Here is a 25,547-nt window from a genome sequence, read left to right on the forward strand (position 1 = left end):
CAATAGGGATAAAACAAAATAATAATTCGTCCAAAACCAAACAAAATGATGAAAAACCTATGTAAGGCCAAATGATTGAGCCTCCATTTACCAGTGAGCATTAATGAGGACTGGCTACGTTTTCTTTTTCCATTTACTGTGTTGCTAAATCAGGACCAAAAAGTGCACATCACTTAACAATTATGAGACATTATGTTAGTATTATGTTAGCATGCTAACATGCAGAATGGTACACACAAACTAATGGCAAAATGGAGAACTGTGAGCTTTCATAACAGCTAAGAGAAAACAAAACTCCCTGGAAGAAACAGACAGACACTGGGAGTGCATGGAAACCAGAGGTGGAAAAAGTACTGAAAAATTGTAATTGAGTAAAAGTACCTTTACTTTGCTAAAAATCTACTCGAGTAAAAGTACAAAAGTACTCAATTTAAAATGTACTTTGAGTAAAAGTTTCATAGTTACTTTTAATTATTTGATGTAAAAAAAATTAGGCAGTATCAGGCAGTATTTGTTCAGATCACCGCATAAAACTTTTTTTTTTTTTTCCAGCATTTTATTTTTTACTCAGTAATGGGGAGTTTTCCAATGTAGTGAAGTAAATTACTTGTATCAAAATGTACTTGAGTAAAAGTAAAATTACCTATTTTAAAAACTACTTTAAAAATGACAAATTACTCATAAAATCTACTCAATTACAGTAACGTGAGTAAATGTAATTCATTACTTTCCAACTCTGGTGGAAACTACAGCCTGTTAGGGACTTTAACCCAAGACCCCAGTGCAGGGGGGCAAATGTGGTAATAATCAAACCACCATTGTGTTAAACACAATCACACAATACAGGGTTTTTTTTATGATACTATATACAAGGCAAAATTCAGATATGTAACATACTGTAGCTTCTAACATAAATCTGTGTAAAAGAACAGTTTAAACAAATTAAACTTGCCAGTTAATTGTCAGGTTTAGTGGGCGTGTTAGTGCAGGAAAATCAGTACACTGTGTTGCCAACCCATGCCCATGCTCTAGGCAGATGGGTGGTTCACAGCATGTGGCACACAGAACAAATGCAGACTGTTTCTAATGGCCCTGTTTTTGCAAGTTTGAAAAGAACAAGTTGTTTCACTGAGTAATGAAAGAAAAAAAAAATGAATACTGTGAAGGATTGGGGAGGATTCACCCACACAGAGAAATGTAACTAGTACTCTGTGCTGTTTCATGTAGTTGTAGAAGTTTTACAGAACTGAATGTCTCTTGGCAATTTTTTTTTTTTTACTTTACTATACATTTATGGTACCTCATTTTCTTTTTATTTCGAAACAAATTACCGAATCCCTGTTCATATGAACTATCACTAGTAATGCCCTCTAATTACTAGTGATACCCCCACTCATGCAGCTTTACCATCAAGCTGCCGGCGCTCAGAGGGAGCACAATTGGCTCTGCTCCCTCCGGGTGGGTACAGTACAGTAGATGGCGCTCTCTCCCCACATCAGTCCTTGGGTGATGTCTGCAGCACAGGGCGTCTGTGAGCCGATGTATCAGAACCGAGTCGCTGCGCTTTCCTCCGAGCGTTAGCGCTGTGATGCTACTCGGCAATGCTACAGCATCAGCAGCAGCTCGAAAAGAGGCGGAGTCTGACTTCACATGTATCAGAGTTAGATACGTTAGAAATTAGAAATAAATTAGAAATAAAATTATATAAAAAAAACTACAACCTAGTTTCTAGTTGCTGTTTTTCTATTTTTACTTATAAAGATGTAACTTTATCAATCAATGAAGTAGAGAAATGGCTTGCAATATATAAAGTATTGCAGAATAATAGTATTGTGATATCGTGATTATCATGGGCAACATATTGGGGTGTTGTATCATGAGATGTCCTGTAATTCTTGCTCCCATCAGCCAGCTTACTCAGAGAAAAGTGTTGGATCTCCAGCTCTGATATATCAGCTAACAGATGCCTGTGCTACCGACATAAGTATTATCGGTTCAAACCCTATATAATACGTCATATAATCTGCCAAATGCAATGTAATGTAATGTATTGACATCTGTAAATCCCTAGTCTGCTAAATCACTTGAAATTCCATTTAAATTTACTTTTGAAAAAAAATCTGTTCACCTTATTTCAGCTTATAAAGATTCAAAGAAATACATTTTTCCTAATTACTCTTTTCTTCAGTTTTAGTTCTTTAGCCAATTTCTAGTTTCTTCTATTTGTTTTTTTTTATTATTGTCTTGTGCTTTTCTGTTTCTCACAGCTTGTATTTTGGAGGTAAAGCATAAAAAGAATATTTTATCTCCCTACAAACTGCTCATTCCCTATGCTGATAAATGCTGGATGTACTAAAAAGCCCACCCGCTATTTCTACAGGGAACTCTAAAATTAGTTCTGCACAAGTTTCATACTCAAGTTTGTTAGTTTCATTAAACTTCAGCTGAAGGCATAATTCCTCTGAAGACTTCTACTCAAATTTAAGTGTAAATTTAGACTATTTCATTAAAAAAAAGCTTCTATTATGAACCAAACCCTTTAAAAAAGGCCTGACAGCATTGTTGGCAGTTGAAGATCTCTTCTTTGTGCACAATGTTAACCAAAGTTTGGCACTGAAATATTTGTTTACTGCTTCCCTCGCCCTCTGCGAGCTTAGGAGGGCTTCTTGTTAACTACAGAATGTTCCAGACTCTCGAATAAGTCAAGAGTAATCGCCTTTTGTCAATACGAATACACACACAAACACACACTCGCCGCATCCAGACAGATCTGTTGAATGACAGCCAGCACTTGATTGGCAGCGCCTTCCATTCTGGCCTGTATTTTTCCACTCGAGCAAGAACGCTCCATCCTGCACCAGGACAAATTTCAAATCCACCAATGGAAAAAGAGCGAAGACGTCTCTTCCTTTTCTGCTTTTCTCTTTTCAATATCCTTCCCCTCTCAAATCCTTTGAAAGGCGTATGTCCAACCAAGCAAGAAGAAGTGCAGTCCGTCAGGAGAGGCAGCTTTCCTCTCGGAGCCAGAGCTCGTACAATAGCCCTCGGCGTTGGATTAGCCTGGAATTAAACACTTGTAAATGCATTGTTTCTCCCTGAGCATTTTTAAATGCTCGGCTCTTGAGCATTGTTAACTACACAGATAAATTAAAGAGAACAACGTTCCAGTCCATTTTCATAATTGTGCTCCGCTGCCAAGCACAACCGCTTGGCTTGCACCCTTCCAGCAAGCGATCGATACATCACTACGCCACAGACCGGGCCGCGCCGTTCCTCTATCAGGAGTTCTTCTTCTCTGGCTTTTGGAGGTCTTTTTATGTTGATCTGCTCTCCAGTCACCGTGCTTTCAGCTATAAAGGCTGCCCCCCGCCATCACTACCATGCTGGCAGATGTTGAATTGAAGGCCTGAGAAAGGAAGCTGCAATGCTGAGGCACTTTCCACAACTGGGCCTTAATGGTGTTGGTGTAAATGGCCTTTTATGCTGCTCCAAGCACGTAGGCTAATGTACTAGCCGCTGTCAGAAATAGTCATGGGCAAAAGATCCCATTATTTATTTATTTATTATTATTATTATTTTTTTTTTTCCAACAAAATAATGCTCTTATTTCTCTTTAATACGAACATTACTTTGGTGAAACAGCCAGTGCTTTGTGCGTCACTTTGCGTCAGTTCTGATGGTGAACAGACTTATCTGTAATTAAATTGAGCTGGTTTTGAGCTATACTACAGGATATCTGTAGATAATTCAAAAACCTTAAATTTACTTATTAAAAAATGGCATTAATTTGGGTAACACTTTACTTGGATGGTCCATTTTATGGCCTTGTTGATGCTCAACTGACATTCAACTAACACTGAATTGAATGTCCATTAAATTTAACTTAACCCTATGTCAAAATAGAACCTAACCCTACACCTAACCCTAACCTTAACCTAAGCATAAAATCTACCCCTAAACCCAATCCTAAAATATTAAGATAAGAGTTTGGATTAGAGTTGAATGTAGGGTTATATTCAATAGAGAATCATTTACTTTCACCTTTTAGTTCATTTGCATTTAATAGACATGTAGCTGAATGTTAGTTGAATGTCAGTTGAGCATCAAAGAGGCCGTCAAATGGACCATCCAAGTAAAGTGTTACCTTAATTTGTCTTAAAATGTCACATTTACGGCACATTTATTATTTGTTTTCCAGCTATCGTAGATGATTTAGGAATAATAAGATTATAGTACACTTTACATTGATGTTGTGTATGTGTATTGTATATGTATGTTATTGAGAAAGGGATCTTTTTTTTTTCATACCTGCAGATACCCTTTACTAGAACTATGTTATTAACCATGTTTAGAATAGCAGTCAAATTATCCAATTTACCAACACTTTTTTTTTTTTGTTTGTTTGTGTAATTTAAAGTACAGAACAATTTGCCTCCAGGAAAACCAGTCTGACCCCACCTTGTAACAGTCTCGTAGTGTAAGAATATATTTATATATTTGCTAATGTCCCTCCTGAGACAGAACGTATTTACCTACTGGGTCGTAAAAAGGTTTGATCGTTTTGACATTTTGAGCAGCGGTCTCCAAATAATCTCTGGTCTAATTGGACAGTCCAGCCGGCCACCCTCTTTGCCAATAAGGGTCGTGGCCTCGCTGTGCTGCTCGCGCCCTCAAAGTCAAGCATGTTCATCCAGCTTTATGGATGGTTTATATTGTTTTCAATTACCTTTCCATGTCCTGTGTTTGGGTCAGTAAATTTTTATAAGCTGGAAATGAGTCCCAGGGTACCCATCTGAGCCACGGCTGCCTGCTCCCAGACATAAGCGCTCTACCTCAGTCTGTAAATCATATTTAGAATTCATCAAAATAACTTCAACTTTATTAGCGTTTACATGCCAATCTGAGCAGAGCTTCCAGCCTTGACGTCGTACTCCTACGCCATCGGTTCTACGCATTAAAAGCAGCTCAGAACTGTGTTGGGTGTGACTAACATTCTCCACATCACTGGCTGTTCTTGCTAGAGTGTAACTCATGCAAATCCCAGACAATTCAGAGCAAATCATTTGTTTTTATTGGTTAGTTGCCCTATGATTGTTTGTCATTAGGGATTTTGATGAAGGAAGAGAGACTTATTTTCATAATTTTAATACACAGATCAAGCCAAATATCACGATTATGTCCAAATGATCACAGGTAATTGTAAATATAGTATAATTGCAGACTGTAGTCATATTCTGATTATCTGCATGCATGTGTTTAATGCTAGTATGAATGAATCATAAACAGCAGCGCTGCTGTTATTTTTAAACGTCTCACAGTAGAATCACCGTCGAGTCACCGTTGGACAGAGAACAGTCCGCCAACAGCGCCCTGATGGCAGCGTCCTGTGGGCAGTGTCCTGTACACACTGATGAAGGACTAGAGAATGACCAACACAACTGTGCAGCAACAGATCAGTAAGAGCACTTTAGTAAGTGAACGCAGTGTTTAATAACTCCAGCAGCATTGCTGCGACTAAACAATTAGTACCGAGTTAGTTCAGAGAATTACCCATCATCCAAATAATGGGGTCCTGACTGCTAAAGAACAAGGTACATGGAGGATAGTAAATTAAATATATTTGTAGTATTACAGACTGTAGTCCTTCTGTGTCTTCTGTGAATATAACATATAGCATTGAGGTCATAATTTTATGCTTGATCGATGCATGTTCTCAGAGCCAAATTTGAGGACAAATTGGACTTAAAACCCTTTATTCTATTTGTCTTTGCTGTTTTATTAAAAATTCCAGTTACTTTTGTTAGCTTTCCACCTTTTTCGTAATTCTCGTCTAAAAGAAATGAGCTGAACTAATAAGTCGACGGTTTGAAAATGCAACCGCTCTCATTACAGATGCAGCGATCAATATCCAATCTAGCGCAAATCTGTTCTGAGACAGTAGAGCGAAATGCAAATGCTACTGAGGGGAAAAGAAAAGAAGTGGCCCCTCGTGGAGAACAGCGAATCGCATGCACGGTTATGAGTAGATCGGCTGCCCCGTTTGTCCGTTTGCTTTAAGCATTTACATTTATGACGAGTTCACCTCTCTCTGAAGACTCTCTATTACGTCTTGCCATCGTAGAGCGGTTGCTTTAGTCTCCGTAAGCCAGCTCTGCCAACGAAGGCTGGCGGATTTGCCCGAAGGAGACGCAAAGTAAACAGCGAGGCATGAACCTGGATTTCTCTTTTCATTTGTTTGGCTGGCTTTGACTCGCTTTAGCCCAAGCTTTGTTTATTGGCCGCTTGATTGGGAGGCACTTAATTATACCGCACTCCAAACTGCTGGTTTCCCAGGCAATAAGCTTCTTGGCAGAGGGACTAGGTGGAGGGAAGCGGTGGAGACGCACTCTGACTTCTTAAGCAAGTCCCAACGACTTCCGCGATTAAGACGCAAGACCGCAAAGCCTGGAAGAACCGAACCTGCTTTTGTGTTTAGTGTTTACTGTTTACTGGAATGCTGCCATATACAAGGAGCTTGGCTGTTTTTTTTTTGTTTTTATCTTGTTACAAATGCCCTTCAACGACCGCCTTAAACCTATAATGACAGACCCAGTGTGTTCACACTATCAGATGACTAGTTATTTCCTGTGGAAGAATGCGATTTGTAGCCGCGATGCAAGTGGCAAGTGACACAGCATCAGAGGTGGAAAAAGTACTGAAAAATTGTAATTAAGTAAAAGTACCTTTACTTTACTTTTTCACTTTTACTCAAGTAGATTTATTTGAGTAGAATTTTAGCACTCAATTTAAAATGTACTTTGAGTAAAAGTTACATAGTTACTTCTAATTATTTGATGTAAAAAAGTAAAAACAAATCATAAATTAATTATTTTTAATGAACTATTATTCCACATAATAATTTGGATCTTTCATCATTTTTGTTCAGTCTGTTTAAAAAAATAATTCATGTAAATGTTACTTTCATCTATTTGTTGTATTGTAGTATGTAGTATTGTATGTAGTATTATTATGCTAGTATATTATTACTGTGACGGACTGTCTTAAAGCTCCTTTGGGAGCCCCGAAGCAGGAAAAAAAGCATTTCTATAGCGATGATTAAAATGGCAATATTATCGTTTATCGCAATAATTTCTGGGACAATACATCATCCTGAAAATTTTGTTATCGTGACAGACCTAATGTCATAAGCACATCAGTGTATTTGTTACTTGTTTTGGCTGATCCTGATATTGATGCAGCTCATCCTCTATCTTCCTAAACTCCAGTATTCTCCTGGAGCGCTCACTGCCGCGTCTATACTGTACTATGAAGTTGGTTCTTTTGTGGCCTCGCTCCAAAAAGCACAAAGCACACTTTTCCAGCTTCATTTTTCAGACTGCAGACACTAGTGTCCCAAATTCCACTCAGTGAGTTCAGAGTCTGGTCACTCTGAAAAATACTCCTCTACTACATTCCAGCACTGTGTTAAGAATAGAAGAGAGAATTTGAAGGACTAGGGGAGAGTTAGACTCTGACATAAGTCCCCAGGGCTGAAGGCGGCGAGGTTCAAGAGCAGAACCCCGTGACCTAGCTTAGCATGGTAGTCTCCAGTGTTAGCATGCTATAGCACTCTTCCCCCCCATTCTTTCTCTCTCTCTCTCTCAAGGGGAGGCTGAGGACAGGTAGGCTCTAATAATAACACCAGTCCAGCGGGGGGGACGTGGGGTCCCGTGGCCATGACAAATCCCGAGCACCGAATCAATTCCACTCTCCTCTACACCTGTCAGAAGTGTCGACTCTAAGAGTGTGAAAGACTAATGCACTGCCACTAAATGTCAAATGAGCAGATTGGCAGTGATAGGGGAACAATGTGCAGCGATTGTCCAGCTTTTAAGAGGTGATTCACTCTCTGCGTGTTTTCCTAAGAGCTCAAAAAGTTCTTAATTAGCTGATTTTTATTTTTATGGTGTTTACATGGCATTGCTCAATTTTAAATTTTGGCACAACACTTTTAAAGTTTTTTTTCACACATGAAATAGAGATGTGTGGGTGTGAAGAACCTTCATTTCATGGAACATGAACTTTTGGCAGACGCTTTTGTCAAAAGCGACTTACAATAGTAATAGAAGTTAAAGATAAAAACATCTTTATACAGGGCCTAAAGGAGGTCGAAGGGAAATAATGGGATAAAGGAGTGAAGGAGGGGAAGAAGGAAATGAGGTAAGTAGTAGTTAGTGTGTTAGAGGTGTTAGGAGAGTAAGAGCTTTTTGAAGAGCTCAGTCTTCATTTATATTTATATATATATATATATATATATATATATATATATAGGCTTTTTGTATTCTTTATCCTGGTTGAAGCATGTTTACATTACAAAAGAATAAGAAGCTTTGCCTCTGTTGTAAAGTTATTTATGTTGGTAATATGTATTGAGGTTATAGGTTTGTGTTTGACAGGGATGTCATGTTTTTTATTATTTTGCTACATGCTAATAAAAGTGAGCATTGATTTATTCTGACCATTTTTTTTTTAAGTATTATATAGTTTTTGTGAGAGGAGGCTTTAAAGACTTCAATTAAAATTTCAGACGGTAGTGTACAGATTTCCATTGCAGGGATTCTTAACAGTTTTTCTGAGGCCTTCAAAGTATTTATATCGATATCTAAATCATATCGTATCGTTGGAAATTAAGGAATATATCGTGATATAAATTTTGGCCATATCGTCCAGCACTACTTATATATGGTACCTTTCAATTAGAGGTGTAACCGATCGCAAATATCACGAATTGGATTATGTCACAGATTTTAAGATCTGATCTGATATATCCATCATCCATCCATCCATGGCCTGTTACGCCCCTACTTTAAGGCACAAGACCACATTTGTCATATACACTCTACACACAGCCTACTCCCAGCTGGAAACCACTGTCCTCCACCGAAATCAAACCGGCTCTAGTATAAAAGACGTTCATTTATCGCTTGTTTTTTAAGCGTGCATTTTTTCTTGCCCCCAAAAAATCTAATCTGACTCTGAATCTGAGTCTGAAAGGGCTTTTAAAGCTACAAATCTGATTAGCCGTGGCCCACCCTCTCTGTTTACAACACGAGAGCCTTGTAGATTTAACAAGTGGGACCACACAGTGGGGATTTGTAGAGAAGCACTTGCGTGGACGTGCTTAGCGGCCTGTGCCCGCACCTCCCCGGTGGGCTGCTCTCCTCCGTCCTGGACGTGCTGACAGGCTGATTTATTTAAGCTCCGTCTCGGGCCAGCATAGGGAATAGCTGAAACCAGTCAAGCAAACATCCCACCTTCTTTCTTCCCCTACACTTCTCTTCCGAGCTGTCCTACGACCAAAGCAAAATGCCTTACTTAGTGGCGATGACACTCCTTAGCCACGTTTCAGGCCGTTTATCTGTTATCTGTCCTGTTGATAAGCAGCTACAGTTACTAAATCCTGCAGTGTTCTCGAACAAAGGAACACCCTAACCGTGTGAGGAAATGACCGGTAAATGAAAGAAAAGTTCTATATTTACTCTTTTGAGCACTTAAAAAAAGGACTTATTTCCTGTGTGCTTGGGGAATGGACACGCTGTTATTGAATGGAACACATTTCGCCAGTTCTCATTACCACGTTTTTACCGAGTGAGGCTCATTGTAACGTCACTAAACTGCTTAAGAAACTTGATGAAGAATAAGTCCATCACTCTGAGGTTTTTTACTCATTTTGCTGATGAACACCTAAAGTGAAAATGTTCACTGTTGAGAAATTCAAATAAAACCAGGGTAATTTTAGAGAAACATGATTTGAAAGCCTTTACCCATGAATGAGATGCAGCTCCATTTTTTTGGACGGTAATTTTGGATGTAATTGTGGGTTTTTTAATTTTACCTCAAGGTGTCAATACACTATAAAAAGTGATTCTGTCTCAAAGTAAATAATAGGCAACACTTTACTTGGATGGTCCATTTTATGGCCTTGTTGATGCTCAACTGACATTCAACTAACACTGAATTGAATGTCCATTAAATTTAACTTAACCCTATGTTGAATGTAAATTATTCAAAATAGAATCTAACCCTTAATCAACCCTAAAATCAAACCCTACACCTAACCCTTACCTTAACCTAAACATAAAATCTACCCCTAAAACCAATCCTAAAATATTAAGATAAGAGTTTGGATTAGAGTTGAATGTAGGGTTATATTCAATAGAGAATCATTTACTTTCACCTTTTAGTTCATTTGCATTTAATAGACATGTAGCTGAATGTTAGTTAAATGTCAGTTGAGCATCAGAGAGGCCATCAAATTACTTTAAAACAGTAAATACGTCAAGGCACAACCTTATCCTTCTTTTTTAAAAGTTTCAAAAAGGAAAAAGCAGCATTAATATAGCATAGCTGCAGCGACACCGTTTTCTCGATTCTTCTTCTTCGAGAACATGACAGACAGGCTGTGTATATTAGGTCATTTTAGGTAATTCAATTTCTTTTAAACCTTCATAATTTTTTTTAAAGATTCTTGCAGTCGCTCATCGTGTTTTTTTTTTTATATAAATTAGTTTTTAGTATTTTTACAAGGACCGTAAGAGTTTTAGAAGCAGAGCTTTAAACAATTAAGCACAGATTCTGCACAAACACATCATGAACCTGATGCAAACTCTCTCTTTTGGGATGTTTGTCCAGACTTTTTAGTAATTAATTGAAGAAAGAAGCTCAATATTTCAATATTTAGATTTTTGTTGAGGGCATACACAAAACTGTCTGATGAGTTTTACCAAGCTTTACAACTAACTTAATTTAGTGTTTTCATGCTATAAAACTTTACGTTTAACTCAAATTTCAATGTAAAATGTTTTACAGTTTTAAAAAACGTACTTTTAATCGTTTCGCTTTTGCTTTTGGTGCAGTCTACTGGTGCAGACTTCATAGTAGTAGAGGCTTTTACCATCTTTCTACCACTTTGCAGTGAGAACATGCTTACTTTTAGAGTGCTTCTGAAGATGAGACGGGCGGCTAAAAAGCTTCGCCGATACTTTCTCTACATTAGAACACACTGGAATCAGAGCTCAAATGAAAAGCTTAAAAATCAATAGTTCTTTTGTAAAAGGCCTTAAAAAAAAATAAAACTCACTGCTCTCTCTCTCAGTCTTTCTCTCTCTCTCTCTCTCCCATCTGATCTTTTCTCTTTCAGTGCAACACTTAACGTCTCTCTGGGAAACTTCATGAATATTAGGCCGGCGGTTCGCTCGGCCTCGCGCCGGCTCCTCTTTGGACAGTGAAGAGAGAGAGAGAGAGAGAGAGAGAGAGAGAGAATGCCACAAAGGAGGAGCGCTCCTTTAGATAATTGCAATTACTCGCTTTGGCCGGACGCTGCCGTTTGGCCCGTGCCCAGTGCAGGCTATGAAGCGCTGGAACGCTGGGCAGTTCTGGCCGTGCTCCAGAAGGCGTGCAGGTAGACGGTGTTCAGGCTGGAGGGTGGAGAGCAGAACGGGGCTGAATTTAGCAGCAGGGAAAGTTTTTAAACACTTCTCTCCCAGCAGAAACTGCACACAGGGAATCATTTACCTGCAGATGGGCCAAGATCCACTCACCAGCACACTCTCTCCTCTGCCAGCGCTCTGTTTATTTGAGTTCTCTGTATTTATTCTGCATCTGGTGGGCAAAATCGTTCGGTTTTGTTTGTTTGTACAGACACTCACACCTAAAAAACACCTAACATACAGACACTCTGGCAGAAGCTGGAAAGAGACCGAATATGTCTGTGAAAGACAGAAAACGAGAAACAGAAACTAAGCCGCCTAAAACCTGAAATTTATTTCACACTACAACTGTAGGGGGAGCCTACGAGCACAAAATCCCAATCCTACCTAGTGCAGCATTAAGAAAATAAGTGGATAAAATGTTGACCTAATGTGGATCCATGAGTTTTTCTTTACATTTGATATTTGTATCGTAATTCCATGATGAATGGGCCAATAGAAATGCTTAAATATGGCTTTGAAATATGTCTTTTTTTTATTCCCCTTCTTCTGTAAAGTTACCCTTTTTACGGACACGCACGGTTTTTGTGCAACAGCATCGATATGCCCGTTCTCTCTGCCCGTATTCTTTGTCTTTTACTCTGACAGATATACAAGACACGTACACCCATTCTCTCACTCTTCCGCTCTCTCACTCTCTCTAAGGCAGACAATCCATCAAGGCATTCAAAGCCGTCATGAGTAAAAAGGCAGAAGAGAGCCGTAAGCAGGGATCCTCTAATGCAGATTCAATTTACCTCCGCTCACCTCCCAAACGGGTGACACGGCACAACGGCAGAAGACACCCGCCGATATGCCACCGCCTTAGTGGCGTCTGCCACCGGGCATCTGTCAGTTTACCCCTGTCGCCCCCCCCCCCCCCCCAAGCTCCCCACGCTGAGCTGTGATCCTATTCGTTCCTGTCAGAAAGAAAGAAAAAGCAGTTGCTTGTAACACCACTTCCGTATTGTAAGCAAACGGGATCGACACGCTTATTAGTGGATTTTTTATATCACCGCCTGTGACGACGGCGGCGCACGAGGATAAAGTTTGAGAACAGTTTGCTGCTGCTGCGTGCTTGCGGATATGAAGAGAGCGGATGCTGTAACATCCACGCCATCCACTTTTTGCAATGAGCCGTTTCTTTTCTACACTTCTCCTTCTCGAGTTCAGTAAACTAAGTAAATGTAGAACGTGATGGGGTCATCGTTATCGCAGCGGGTTGGAGCATTTTTATTTTATTTTTCAAATTCTCCACACATCATCTATTGAAGGTAGATCAGTACATGTGCTTACTTCTCATGCAAACCACTGTTATGCTTTGGAAAATATGTCTGAAACGGTGCAGAGACGTGCATTTTCCAACAAGGCAATGCAAAACCACACGCTGCACACATTTCAAACAGTATATATCGAGATCTTAGAGCAACATACTAACAAAACACCTTTTTATTTTCCTTTTTATTGATTTTGTTCACTGTGCAATCCTGCATCCTACAATCACCTGAGGCCAAAGATGTTGATGCCACTTCTAATAGTAGAAGCCTTATTTTAAAAGTGTGTAGAAGTTCAGTAATCTGCACTTCTTATACATTTCCTGGTCTGTCTAATCAAAAAATACCTTTTTTTATGTGGGAACAGAGACACTCCCAACTGTGGCCAATCATAATCACTGACCTCGGACACTTTAAATGGCTTTTTTTTAGAGCTTTTAGCTCTCAATTAAGTATGTATAAAAGGTTTATTGTTTTGAACAGTATATATATATATATATATATATATATATTACCGTATACATCACTTTAACACGTATGTAAAATTCTGAATGTATATTAATCTAAAATATCCGTTACCGATATGACATTCACATCAAAGTCGAGTGTAAGGAAGCCCGATAGACGTATAGACTTACAGTACAGAAGCAGTGAGCTTGTGTAACTGTAATCTATTGAAATTTCTCTCACAGCACGCACACGAGAGAGAGAGAGACGCTCCGCGGTGTTATCTCGGCTAGGAGGGTCTCCGTCAATGGCCCGGTGTAAATCAGGCGGCGAGGCGTTGCGTTTTAGCGCGGCCATCTGCCGCTTTAATTACACAACGAGACGGCGCCCGTGTATCGATACGCGCCGCTAATGGCTCAGCCACACACCGCCACTCCTGTAACGAACCTTTGCCCGGTCCAGATATTTAGCCCTAACGAGGACGAGTCCCCTGCAACGGAGCTGCGCGGCCAGCCAATCGGCGCCGACTAACACGACGCCTTCCAATTAGCCGCCCGTTGACATTTCAGGGTAATTGTGTTTTCGCCACTTCCGACTTGAATTATTCAGTGCGGAGCGTATCCCCGGTTTCACCTGTACACCGCGCCTCACCGGCCAGGTCCATCTCTCGCATTCCCCTCCACACCCAGAGCACTTCTCAATTACAGCCCGATCACTGCTCTCACTCATACTGAACCAACTGCACTGCAGTCAATGTATAGACTGGTTACATACTGAATGATGACAGTAGTCTATAGTAGGGGTGGGCGTTACGGCCCTAAAATAATATCACAATATTTTTGCGATAACGATATTCTTGGCGATATGACAAAACGCTGAATTAGAAAACTAAATTATTGTAAGAATACACTTCTGCAGCAAAATAAGAATTACTTTTTATTATTGCATACAATACGATACGATACGATACGACACACCCCTAACTGAGAGATTAAAAAACTACAATAATTTTATCCGATATAAATTGGCAAATGAGAACATTGGCATTTTTTTTCTTTTTATTAGCAGTGAGCGATACGGCACGATATTCAAAACTGTTTGTGAACGATACGATATGGCGATATACCCCTAGTCTACGGTCTAGGGTGTGTAATAGGGTGAATCGTCAGTTAAGGGGAAATTTATGCCCTCGGGTCATAAATTCATGCTGGAAATAATTAAATACAAAGTAATTAGATTTTTTTTTTTTAAATACGCTGTATAATAATTTCATTTTGCTACATTTGCGTTATCCCTAAGAATTACACTCAATCAAAACAATGAAAAGGTGATACGTCCATTAAATCAATACTTTCATTTCTGTTTAGTTTTTGCATATTTTTAAACAGATGATTACCACCCTGGTTTTTTTAATAGGACACTTAAAAAACATCGTTACCAACACAAAAAAAGCTTTGAGAGTAACGATAATGACCAATAATTATCAGCATCGTTGGCAACTTTTTACTTTAGTTCCAAGGTTGCCATGGTACACTGTGGAAACAGTAGCAACAACACTTATCAACAGCTTAGCAGCACCTTAGCAACCACTGGGAACAATTTTGTCCAGACCACTGCACTGTTATAGTATAGTATAGTATTTTTTTAAAGAATGTTAGCACTTTATCGACATTATTAAAATTCAATTAAAATGATTAAACAAACTTTCAGAATCAGAAGAATCGCACACAAACTAACCAGATTGTAATTTTTTTTTCATTGAGATCATCTTGTTATTTGTAACACAGAACATAAATATTGGATGAAAATGCATTATTTATCCACTTGTTTTTTTTTTTTTTCCTGGAATTTATTTATATTTGTTGATGTTTGATCAATTTGCTGGTTTGAAAAAAAAAAAAAAAAACCCCACTGATGCAGAATGTAATTACATGATTACACAGATCATTTACATTCCACTTACAATCAAATAGTGTGGACAGAGTGCGGGAAAATGTGCGTTTCAGATGGCCGCAGGGGGCGGGCTGAAATCACGCTTTTCGTGCGGCCAAATAACAAATAGCAATCTAACACTCGAACGAGCGCTAACCCTCTGTACATATTTCGCCCTGACATTGGCTTCTCAAGCCAGGCATGAAATCCCCCACCACTGATAGCTGAAGACATGAACAGCAGCAGGGGAGAGGATTGGCCGGTGTACGGTGTGTGCGATTCAGCCGGTTTATTTGCTCGTGTCCAAATGCCAGGATTTGCACAGGCGAAGGGCGAGACCGGCTGGTCGTTCGTGTAAGGTCACACAGGATTTGAACCAGCCTGATGAGCCAATATCTCACCAATATCTCTCTCTCTCACCCAGGTGGCCAATCTCGCGTGCTCCATCTCCAACAACGAGGAAGGAGTGAAGCTGGTGCGCATGGCTGCGACGCAGATAGACAGCCTGTGTCCTCAGGTAAACATCCTGGAGCGTCCTTCCCCCTTTCCTTTCATGAATAGAAATTAATTTCATTTCCAATTTTCCCTTCAATTTAAAAAGGCAATTACTGACTCAATAAGACTCAGACTATTATTAAAATCAACCCCAAAAAAAGAAACGTCATTTAGAAAAAGTCTCAGTAAGCGAAAGTGTTCAGAAGCTCACCGTTGGGTACAGGAACAAAGGCCAGCCAATCGCATAGGGTGAGATGTCAGATTCTTGTTAAGCTTTAGGGGCGGGGTTAGAGCTACAAAGCCCTTTAAAATAAGATGTGGATGAAAATCACTGTCAAGATGGCGACGCAAAGGACCAAGAAACCTAAAGAAATTTAATGTTCTTACAAATCATAAGTAGTACTAAAGAACTAAAGGTTCTTGGAGAGGTGTCCCAATCCTTAGGGGGAGAATTTCACTCTGTTCCAAGGGGAAAAGGGTACAAATTAGAAAGGTTCTGGGCCCAAGTTTGGTAGGAACTGAAGTTTCACCATGTAATCTGTAATTAATCACTGCACCAGTACCACAAGCAGAAAAAACAGCCCTTTGCAACCACCACCATAATTAACAGCTGACACAATTAACTTTATTCTACTTACAACCACAAGTGGAATATTCATATATAGTATATTGTTGAGTACACCCTCGGCTGCTCTCGGCGTTCCTCACGCGTCGTTTGTAATGGGAAAAGGTAATGAGCGGAAGTACCTCCTGGTATCCAGTCTTACTCACAGTGAGTTCAAGAGAAATAGTCTAAAGAGTATTTCACAGACACATGCATTTATTATTAAATAAATAATAAAAAAACTTAGACATTTGTTGAATTGAGAGACAATATCTGATCAACGTCTGACCAGGCAGAACCATTTTTTTGGGGAACTTTCTCTCAACACATACAGTTCGGCTACCAATTGGCTGGTCTTAACGCCCAGGAGCTAACGGCCAGATTTTGCAAGTTAAGGACAGTTAAAATAGAGAAGCAGTTTGCTGCTACCGTCTTACCTGCTTTCTTCTGCTCTGCTCGTAACATGTCAACTCCTTCCCTTTAGCTGATCAGGTCAGTTGGTCATTAGGGCAAGCTTTATGTTAAGTCACGTTGCCGACCATAGTATCACACCTTTATTTATAATGCATTTAATTATACTTCATTAAGCATTGGGCTTATTGTTAGAAATATGCTTTAGAATTTTTACTATATCTTATTTTGATTGATAAATATGATAACGTATTGTTGTTAAAGAGAAAAATGCTACAAAGTAAGATCGAAAAACCAAAACTTTCCCCCTACACAGCTGTTAAAATCCTCTTTTTCCGTTGGTTTGATCTCGGTCCTTTTCTGATGTGACGTATCTTCTATCTCCTCACTGCCCGTCAGAAACTCTTAAAAGCATCTAAGACTTTAGACCACGCGCTGTAAACGGACAAAGCCGCCACACGTAGCGAGTGATACAGGCATCCTCAAATTTGGATGTTTTATCATTATTATTTTATATAACGTACGAGACATTAAGGAACGGCCGGAAAGGCTTCGCGAAACGTCGTGTCGGCGAGAGCGGGCTGAAGTCTCCCGTCGAGAACAAATGTACTCGGCTCCGAACGTTCCAAGTATTTTTATTCGTTTTCTCTTCGCGTAAGTCCGTACCGTACACAAGACCAGGCGGAGCGTTCCATAAAAAGATGGATTTAATAGACGACAGCGCCGTTACAGAAACAACAGAGAGGGATGCCCAGGAACAGCAGATGAAAACGAGCTCTTTGGCTAACAGTGATTTACTGTGTATTATTACCCTGTTAATCAACAAATAGAATCAGGCATTTGGGCCACCATATTTAGCACCGGACTATAAACGCCACCTTCTTGTTTCTACACCGACTGTCTATTTCTATTAGCTTCACTACATACTTTATTGTTGTTATATTGCACCCTGTTTTTTTAATGATCAATACCCCAGGGGATAGACCACCACCGAGCAGCTATTAATAGGGGTGTGGTCATTCTTAGCACTGCAGAGACACGATTGTTAGCGATGTGTTGGCGTATGTTACACCGTCCAAAATAACCCACACCTTGTTTAGAGTGTAGAAGTGCTTTAAGGTTAAAATCCTAATGTAACAGTCATCTGCCCGTGATAAATAATAATAAATGTAAAAAAGCACAAACGAGCCCCTTCTCCTATCTGAACTCGGTTTATAATCAGCATTTTGTAGAAGAAAAATACTTTAGGTTCCCTGGTGTTGCCATCTTGACTTTCAGCCAAATCTTAAAGCTACAAAGCCCTTTAAACCGACACTGTCCCTCAAGCCTAACAAGAAACGGGTCCTGCTCTATTTCCTTTTAAATGAACAGATTTACTGTGGATACAGTGAAGGCAGGCTGAGCTCAGAGAGTCTACCCCAGAAGCTGCTCGTCGCGCTGACCCGCTTTTAACTCCTCCCCAGGTAATCAACGCCGCCCTGACGCTGGCCGCGCGTCCCCAGAGCAAGGTGGCCCAGGACAACATGGACGTGTTCAAAGACCAGTGGGAGAAGCAGGTGCGCATTCTGACCGAGGCCGTGGACGACATCACCTCCGTCGACGACTTCCTCTCCGTTTCAGGTAAGGGGTCCCAATGTTTGGAAAGATCCAATTTTACAGTGTGGGTTTAGTCATTGGCGGCTTCTTTTCCACTCCGGAGGACACACCCAGTATGCAAATTTCCAGTTTCTGACACTCACCATCAGTAGCAAGCGTAATTTTCTGAGCTGTCAGTACAGCCACAGCCAACACAAGGCAATTGTTTTCCTTAAACATTACTTAAAAATCTGGTAAATGGATTTGTATTTAGTTTTCCCTTTAAGTTCTCAGTAAATTCAGCTTATAGCGGAGTTTAATTCCAAGTTAATTGCAAATGAAAGTTGACTAAATTAAAACCATTGACCTCAATACACTGATTACCTGGTTCCAGTGGCCTGTATATTAGGCAGCAAGTGAACAGTCAGTTCACTACAGCACTGGCAGAAGTTGTTAATAAAACTTTAACCTCACAACTTAAAATCGTACATAGAGATGTGGGCGTTTCAAAGCTGTCCACTGAGATAAACACAAGTGCCGTCATTGCGGCATTCTTTAGCTTCCATAGGTCCAAAGTAACGGGACACTGCCACAACATTAAAACCACAGGCCAAAGCGTTTCCAAAAGGATTCATTTTATTACAAACACCACACACTTCTTTCACAGCGTTTTGTCAGAAGACATCGGAAAGGCCTCTCTCCGTCTTGCGTCAGCTCCGTTGATTAAATCAACCCTAATTAAAAGGCGCGTCGGGGGCCGAGTACAGTCGAAACGTTTGCTGCCGCTCACAACAACGGCCGGCGAAACGAGCCGCTTTTAAGTGACGGCTCCGGCGCTAATGAGCGCCACGCAGCAGCCTCTCTGATGCGGCTCGCAGGGCTTAACGAGGTCTGCTTTAGTGTGCATCTTTAAACAGCCTGCTGCTTTTCACCTACACAATCTCTCTCTGGTCATTTTCACCCCTGTGTCTCGGTTTAATTTTAACATTCCTCTCACCCTTATCGAATTTGTTGTTCACAGGAGAGATAGGAGGCAAAGTATTGCTCTCGAATATTTGCTTCTCTCTCCCCAGTCTGTCCATCATTGTTCTCTCCATTTCTTCATAAGTTCACAAATAAATACAAATTGTTGTAATCATCTTAAATTTTCTCTCTTTATATAGAGAACCACATTCTGGAGGATGTGAATAAGTGTGTGATCGCACTGCAGGAGGGTGACGTGGACACTCTGGACAGGACGGCGGGGGCGATCCGCGGCCGGGCGGCACGCGTGGTCCACATCATCAACGCCGAGATGGAAAACTACGAGCCGGGCGTTTACACGGAGCGAGTTCTGGAGTCCATCAAACTGCTCTCTGAAACGGGTAGGACTACAATATTTGAACAGGGGAAGGGCCACAGATTAACTATATGTAGTGTGTAACGTATAGTAGGTCTGTTAACGAGGCGACGTGTTTGTATTCAGCCGGTAGAGTCACTGCGTGGAATTTGATCTACAATCCTTCAGTACAGGCCTGCTGATTTCATGGCCCATTTTTCTATGGAAGAGGGTAGGGTTTACTATACTCCCAACAAAGACTAAGGAGGGAGAGTGTTAGCAGGAAAGGGTATTAGAGAAAGGAGTAGAGAGACACACACCTAACTATTCTTTATTATACACCACATGGCAAAAAGGAAACATCCAACTGCGGCCAATCCAGAGGAATGTCGGTTAAAGAACAGCAGCATTAATAACCAGTCAAATGCAAGATACCCTCCTTCACTGATCACATACTTGTCAACCACCACCTCAGTTTAAAATGGCCACATCTGGAGAGAGTATATATCTCTACATCTCTACATCTCTACATCTCTACATCTCTACATCTCTACATCTCTACATCTCTACATCTCTACATCTCTACATCTCTACATCTCTACATCTCTACATCTCTACATCTCTACATCTCTACATCTCTACATCTCTACATCTCTACATCTCTACATCTCTACATCTCTACATCTCTACATCTCTACATCTCTACATCTCTACATCTCTACATCTCTACATCTCTACATCTCTACATCTCTACATCTCTACATCTCTACATCTCTACATCTCTACATCTCTACATCTCTACATCTCTACATCTCTACATCTCTACATCTCTACATCTCTACATCTCTACATCTCTACATCGTGGGTGTATGCAAGGAGCTATGGGTAAAACGAAAGCAGGGGAGAAGGTACATGTTGAGAGAGAATATAGCAGTAAAGAGAACTAGACAATTAAGGGTAGAGAGAACAAACACAAATCCACAGAGAGGAAGTGGGACAGTAAAGAGAGAGTAATAGTAGATTTAAAAAAACATATATAGAAAGAAGGAGAGAGAACCTAATAGTACAGAAAAATAATTGAGAGAGTGAGGGAGACAGTAAAGAAAGAGGTAATTACTTGTTGATGCTGAACTAACATTCACCTGTGTTTATTAACTGCAATTTAACCCTATGTTGAATGTAAAATGATTTCAAATAGAACATAACCCCACACCAACCTTAACCCTACACTTAATCCTAAGCTAACTCTAACCCAATGCTACTATGTTAAGGTTAGAGTATGGTACAGGGTTATATTCAATAGAGTATCCTTTACTTTTCACCTTTCAGTTCAATTACATTTAATAGACATGCATTTGAATGGAAACTGAATGTCAGTTGAGCACCAAAGTCCATCTAAGTAAAGTGTCACCTAAAGACAGTAAATGTAGAGAGGGAATGAGGGTGACAGTAAAGAAAGTAAAGGTAGAGAGAAATAAAGAGACCGTCAAAAAGAGCAAGAGAGAGAATAAGGGAGATTGTAAAGAAAGAAAGACCAACAGAGAGAGACAGTAAATAGAAGAGAGAAAGTACAGGTAGAGAGAGAGAGCCTGCAATATGAGAGCACTAGCGTTATGGTTAAGAGAGCAAGAGAGACAGTAAAGACAAGAGACAAAGTAAAGGTGAGAAATAGACAGTAAAGGTACAGAGAGACAGCAGTAAAGAGAGACAGTAAAAGAAAGAGTAAAGTTACAGAGTGTGATAAATGTTACTGTCTAAATGAGAGAGAGAGACACACAGAAAGACAGTAAAAGGTACTGAGAGTGTGAGAAAAGGACAGTGAAGGTAGAAAGAGAGTAAAGGAAGAGGGAGAGAAATTTTTTGGGTATTTAGTAAGTGAATAGAATGGTGGTGAGATACAGTAAATGTAAAGAAAAAGAGACAGTATAGAAAATGAAGAAAATAGTGAATGTAGAGGGTAGGTAGATTGGGAGGGAGAGATATTGTCAGTAAACGTGGACAGAGAAAAAAGTAGATAGTAAATGTGAAGAAAGAGCTTGAGTGAAGAGAGAGATATAGTTAGTGGAACTGGAGAAGACCTTTGTAAAGACAGACTTACTGTAAAACACATTTTAATGGACTGCAAACCATGAATGAAAGTGAGATGCCAAATGTGCTTAAAACTGCAGTACCTGGAAATATATATATATATATATATATATATATAAATAAAGAAGTTGATTCCAAAACGCCATTAAAAAAAAAAAAAAAAAGAGTTACAGCCAGAATCCCAATGTTATGTGACTACTCTTGAAAAGCCAATATTATCAAAACGCCACATCCGGCGTGTCATACAGCCCTGCTTTCTCTCTTTCTTTCCAAAAACACCAGTCTTGATTTCCCGCAGAACACCACATCTCCACTCATCCAATCACAGGGCAGCATTCCACAAGCTATCTAATGTAAACATCATAGCACGCGCCCTGTCGAGCGTGCCGGGATTTCGTGTAGCCTACTTTCGCTTTCGTTTTTCCCTCTCAAAGTCCACAAAGATGAGCGGGTTTGATGGTACAGAGGAGCCTGTTCGTGAAGCTGCTATTGAATAAAAGAGAAAGCCATCAAAAGAGTCTCATGGACGTGAAAAGGTAAAGAAAATGAGGCATTCAGGAGGGAAACACACACACACACACACACTACACCACATTACACTACAGCACATTAAGAATAATGTAACGTGATTTTGAAGATTTTATAGTGTTAATGTCTTGTTCATTAATGAAATTTTGCTCTTTTTTGAAAAGAAATGTTTTGACATGTGTTCTTAGGCCCATTGGTCAAACTATTATATTCAGATGTACAATTTACTGTTATTTATTATTGTATTTTGCACTTTTTCAGTAAAAAAAAAAATTTAAATATTACAATCTTGATTTGATTTTTTTGTGGGGGGGGGGGGGGGGGATTTTAACCTTAGTATGGTATTTGATAGTTTGAAACAGAAAATGGTTTTCAGCCTACCACTTTCTCACTAAAGAAAACCCTTTTTACTCAATTTGATAAAAATGGATTTATAGCATTTTGGAACCAAACTCTTCATATATATATATATATATATATACACATTTATTTTTATTTTTTTTATTACGCAGTTTGACGAATCGACTTAAGTACCCACTTAGTGTACCGATTTAGTAGGTAGAGAGAGATAATTTAACCACACTTTATTAATACATCAGGCAATCAAGTATAAAAATGATTGTATATCAGAGAAGTGTAAAATGCCATCTTCCACCACACAGAGAGCACCTCAAAATCCCACACTTCATTAAAACCATCAAAGGTTTGCATGCTCTTAAAAAACATTAAATCAACTCTGATTCTTGATCGCACTAAACCTTTAAAAACCCGACAGACGTCACAATTAAAAATAAATGGCTTGCTTAGCTTGACCCAAAATAAAATTTCTCATCAGCTGGCACTTTTTTTTTTTTTCCACCGTTTCTGGCTGTACGGAAAACCAAAAATAAATACATTACGGTTTTAACTTCACTGTTTCATGCTTTTAGTGAAAGTTTAAACCTTCAACAAACCATTGAGCCTAAAACACTGTTTCGATTTTAAACCCTGCGGTGTCCTCAGTGACCTTTTTGTTCTTTTAGGGAAACTGGGTAAAACAATGAAAAACAAACGCGTTATCAGCAATAATACCGTGCAAGACCCTCCACTTATAAAATAGAGAGAGGGAGGTCTGAGGTGGCACCTGTTCCCCTTCCGCTGGTACCCCGTTTTTTCACCGCTAGCTCTCGTACTGTATTCACAGTTTTGAGAAGGAAGCAATTTAGGCTGTGACAGACACCAACACACTCGCGCACTGCTTACGCACTGCTCACAGTCGCGCGCACACTCGCGCTCCCGTCGCGCATCCAGCGCTTTCAGACGCGAGCTCTGTCGCTGATGAGAGAGAGAGAAAGAGGGAAAAATGAGCGGGGCTTTTATCTGCGGCGCTGCGCAGTAGCAAACGAGGAGGAAGAGAAAAGCGCGAGCTGACAGTTTTGTCTTGTGATGTAGCTGTTGTGTCTGAAATCAACAAGTGCGCTTTACAGTAAATCACGAGCTAGCGCCGCCGTGCCGTCTGTTTGGAAACGCTGGGGTGGAACAAAAAGGACAAATTAGCAGGAATTCGGCCTGAGAAACGTGCCATTATACGCATAATCACTGTTATTACTGGCCTGTTACGCATTTATTACATGTTTATTACACTATTACGCCACTTTTCCTGCTGTAAACAGTGGAACATTTCACTCTCTCTCACTAATTGCAGACACAGGTGGTCTTTGGAGGCGGGTAGGTAAACACTGCTTCATCGCTGTGCCCACCTGCTGGCACTAGTCTCTGCCTCAGCTGCTCCTAAAAAATAAAATAAAATAACTATACCCGTTATATACCAGAGTACGCCGATGCCAAAAATCACGGGACAGCAGTATGTAATAAACTGTGATAAACTGACGATGAAACGTCATCTCTGAGGACAACTCGGGAACGGCCCCATCTGTAGAAACAATTGTCCCTGCAAACAGAAAAGCAAAATCAGTTAAAATTCACATTCACGTTAATTAAGAACATATAATATATAGTTTTAATGTGATTATGAATAATTGAGGCTGCTTTAAGCAGTAAAACGAGGCCATATCCAGTGTTAGTTTAGTCATCCTAATAAATAAAAGTGCTCTGTGAGTGTATGTATTATTATATAATGATATAATATAATTTATTAATCTGTGCTCTAATTTGTTCGTTGTTTACTCTCCGTAGCACAAGATCTCTGGTGAACAGTGGGAATCGGTGGGTTGGAAAGAATTATGTCTAATAAAGATCAATCCCTGGTGGTTTTATTGAAATGTATGTGTTTGTTTTTTGTGTTTGTGTGCTGCTTCTGTGAGTACAGTGATATAAGAAACATTTCTCACTGCTGAAACAATGGGAGGAGGAAGTTCTGAGATGAATCTGTGTAATATCACTACAATCTCACAAACCCATGTATGAAGAGTGGAGAAACGTTAGACATTAAGAAACAGAACTTGAAATATCAAGCAGTGTCTTTTTTTATTTATTTTTTATGTTGAACGCAGCTCTATAGAAGTGCTTTGGCGAACAGCTTATCCCTGTTTAGTGTCTGAAGTTTGTTTCTTTAGAGTTTATAGGGCCGTGTAGAGGAGAGATGCCTGCGTTACCATAAAGATCACACAGAAACGGGGTTTTACCATTAAATACACACAAGATATTTTTAGATTATTAAAGTATAAGCAATTGTTTTTTGTTTTTAAATCAGATTTTAGAAAAACTGTGAAACATGCACGTGCAGGACAACCGTACGTTTTAAGGACGTTCGTTTTTAAGACCGTGAGACGTTGGGTTTTTAACCGTTAAAGAATAGTTACATAATACAAAATATGTCCACACCTAGAAATATTTAGCTTTTATTTTTTAAGGACTATGAGACAAAGTCTAATAGTGTTAAAAATAAAAGAATCTCAGCATTAGAGAAATGTTCTATACCCATTTAAGGGTTCTCCACAAATACTCCTCTGCTACCCAAGCCTAGAACTATTTAGCTATCTAGAACGATTTAAGATTAAAGGAACAGATTTTAGATTAGAGGTGCGCTATACATCATATCGCCAACATTTATTTTTAATCGTAAACAATATTTTACCTTCAAATATTGTGCCGCATCACCCGTCCCTAATTATTATATCGGGGTACTACTCTTTTGCTGTTTTTGGCAAAACATTGTATATCTACTAGAGGCAGATCATATCTGCCCGGTATCATTTGTTCTACTTTATTCTTGGATATATGGAGATATTCAGAGTTCATTATTTTTAATATTAGCATCATGACATTCTGGATCATTGACTTCTGTTACAAATCAGATAAAACTTGTTTTTTTTATATATATTTCAGTTAGGGGTGTGCCATATCATATCTTACGCAATAATAAAATG

The 25,547-nt window shown here is 39.6% G+C and overlaps 1 protein-coding gene across 2 annotated transcripts in view; it reads left to right on the forward strand.

Annotated features, from left to right (window-relative positions):
* ctnna2 (catenin (cadherin-associated protein), alpha 2) overlaps positions 1-25,547 on the forward strand; it is a 622,967-nt gene that overhangs the window by 561,413 nt on the left and 36,007 nt on the right. For both annotated transcript variants that reach the window (XM_049472311.1, XM_049472310.1), the window contains 3 exons: positions 15,585-15,677; positions 18,134-18,290; positions 19,409-19,609. In XM_049472311.1, the coding sequence (XP_049328268.1) occupies positions 15,585-15,677; positions 18,134-18,290; positions 19,409-19,609 (451 nt within the window). The remainder of the gene's footprint in view (positions 1-15,584; positions 15,678-18,133; positions 18,291-19,408; positions 19,610-25,547) is intronic.

Source organism: Astyanax mexicanus, chromosome 25 (genome assembly GCF_023375975.1).
Source record: "Astyanax mexicanus isolate ESR-SI-001 chromosome 25, AstMex3_surface, whole genome shotgun sequence".
NCBI classification, from domain to species: Eukaryota; Metazoa; Chordata; class Actinopteri; order Characiformes; family Acestrorhamphidae; genus Astyanax; species Astyanax mexicanus.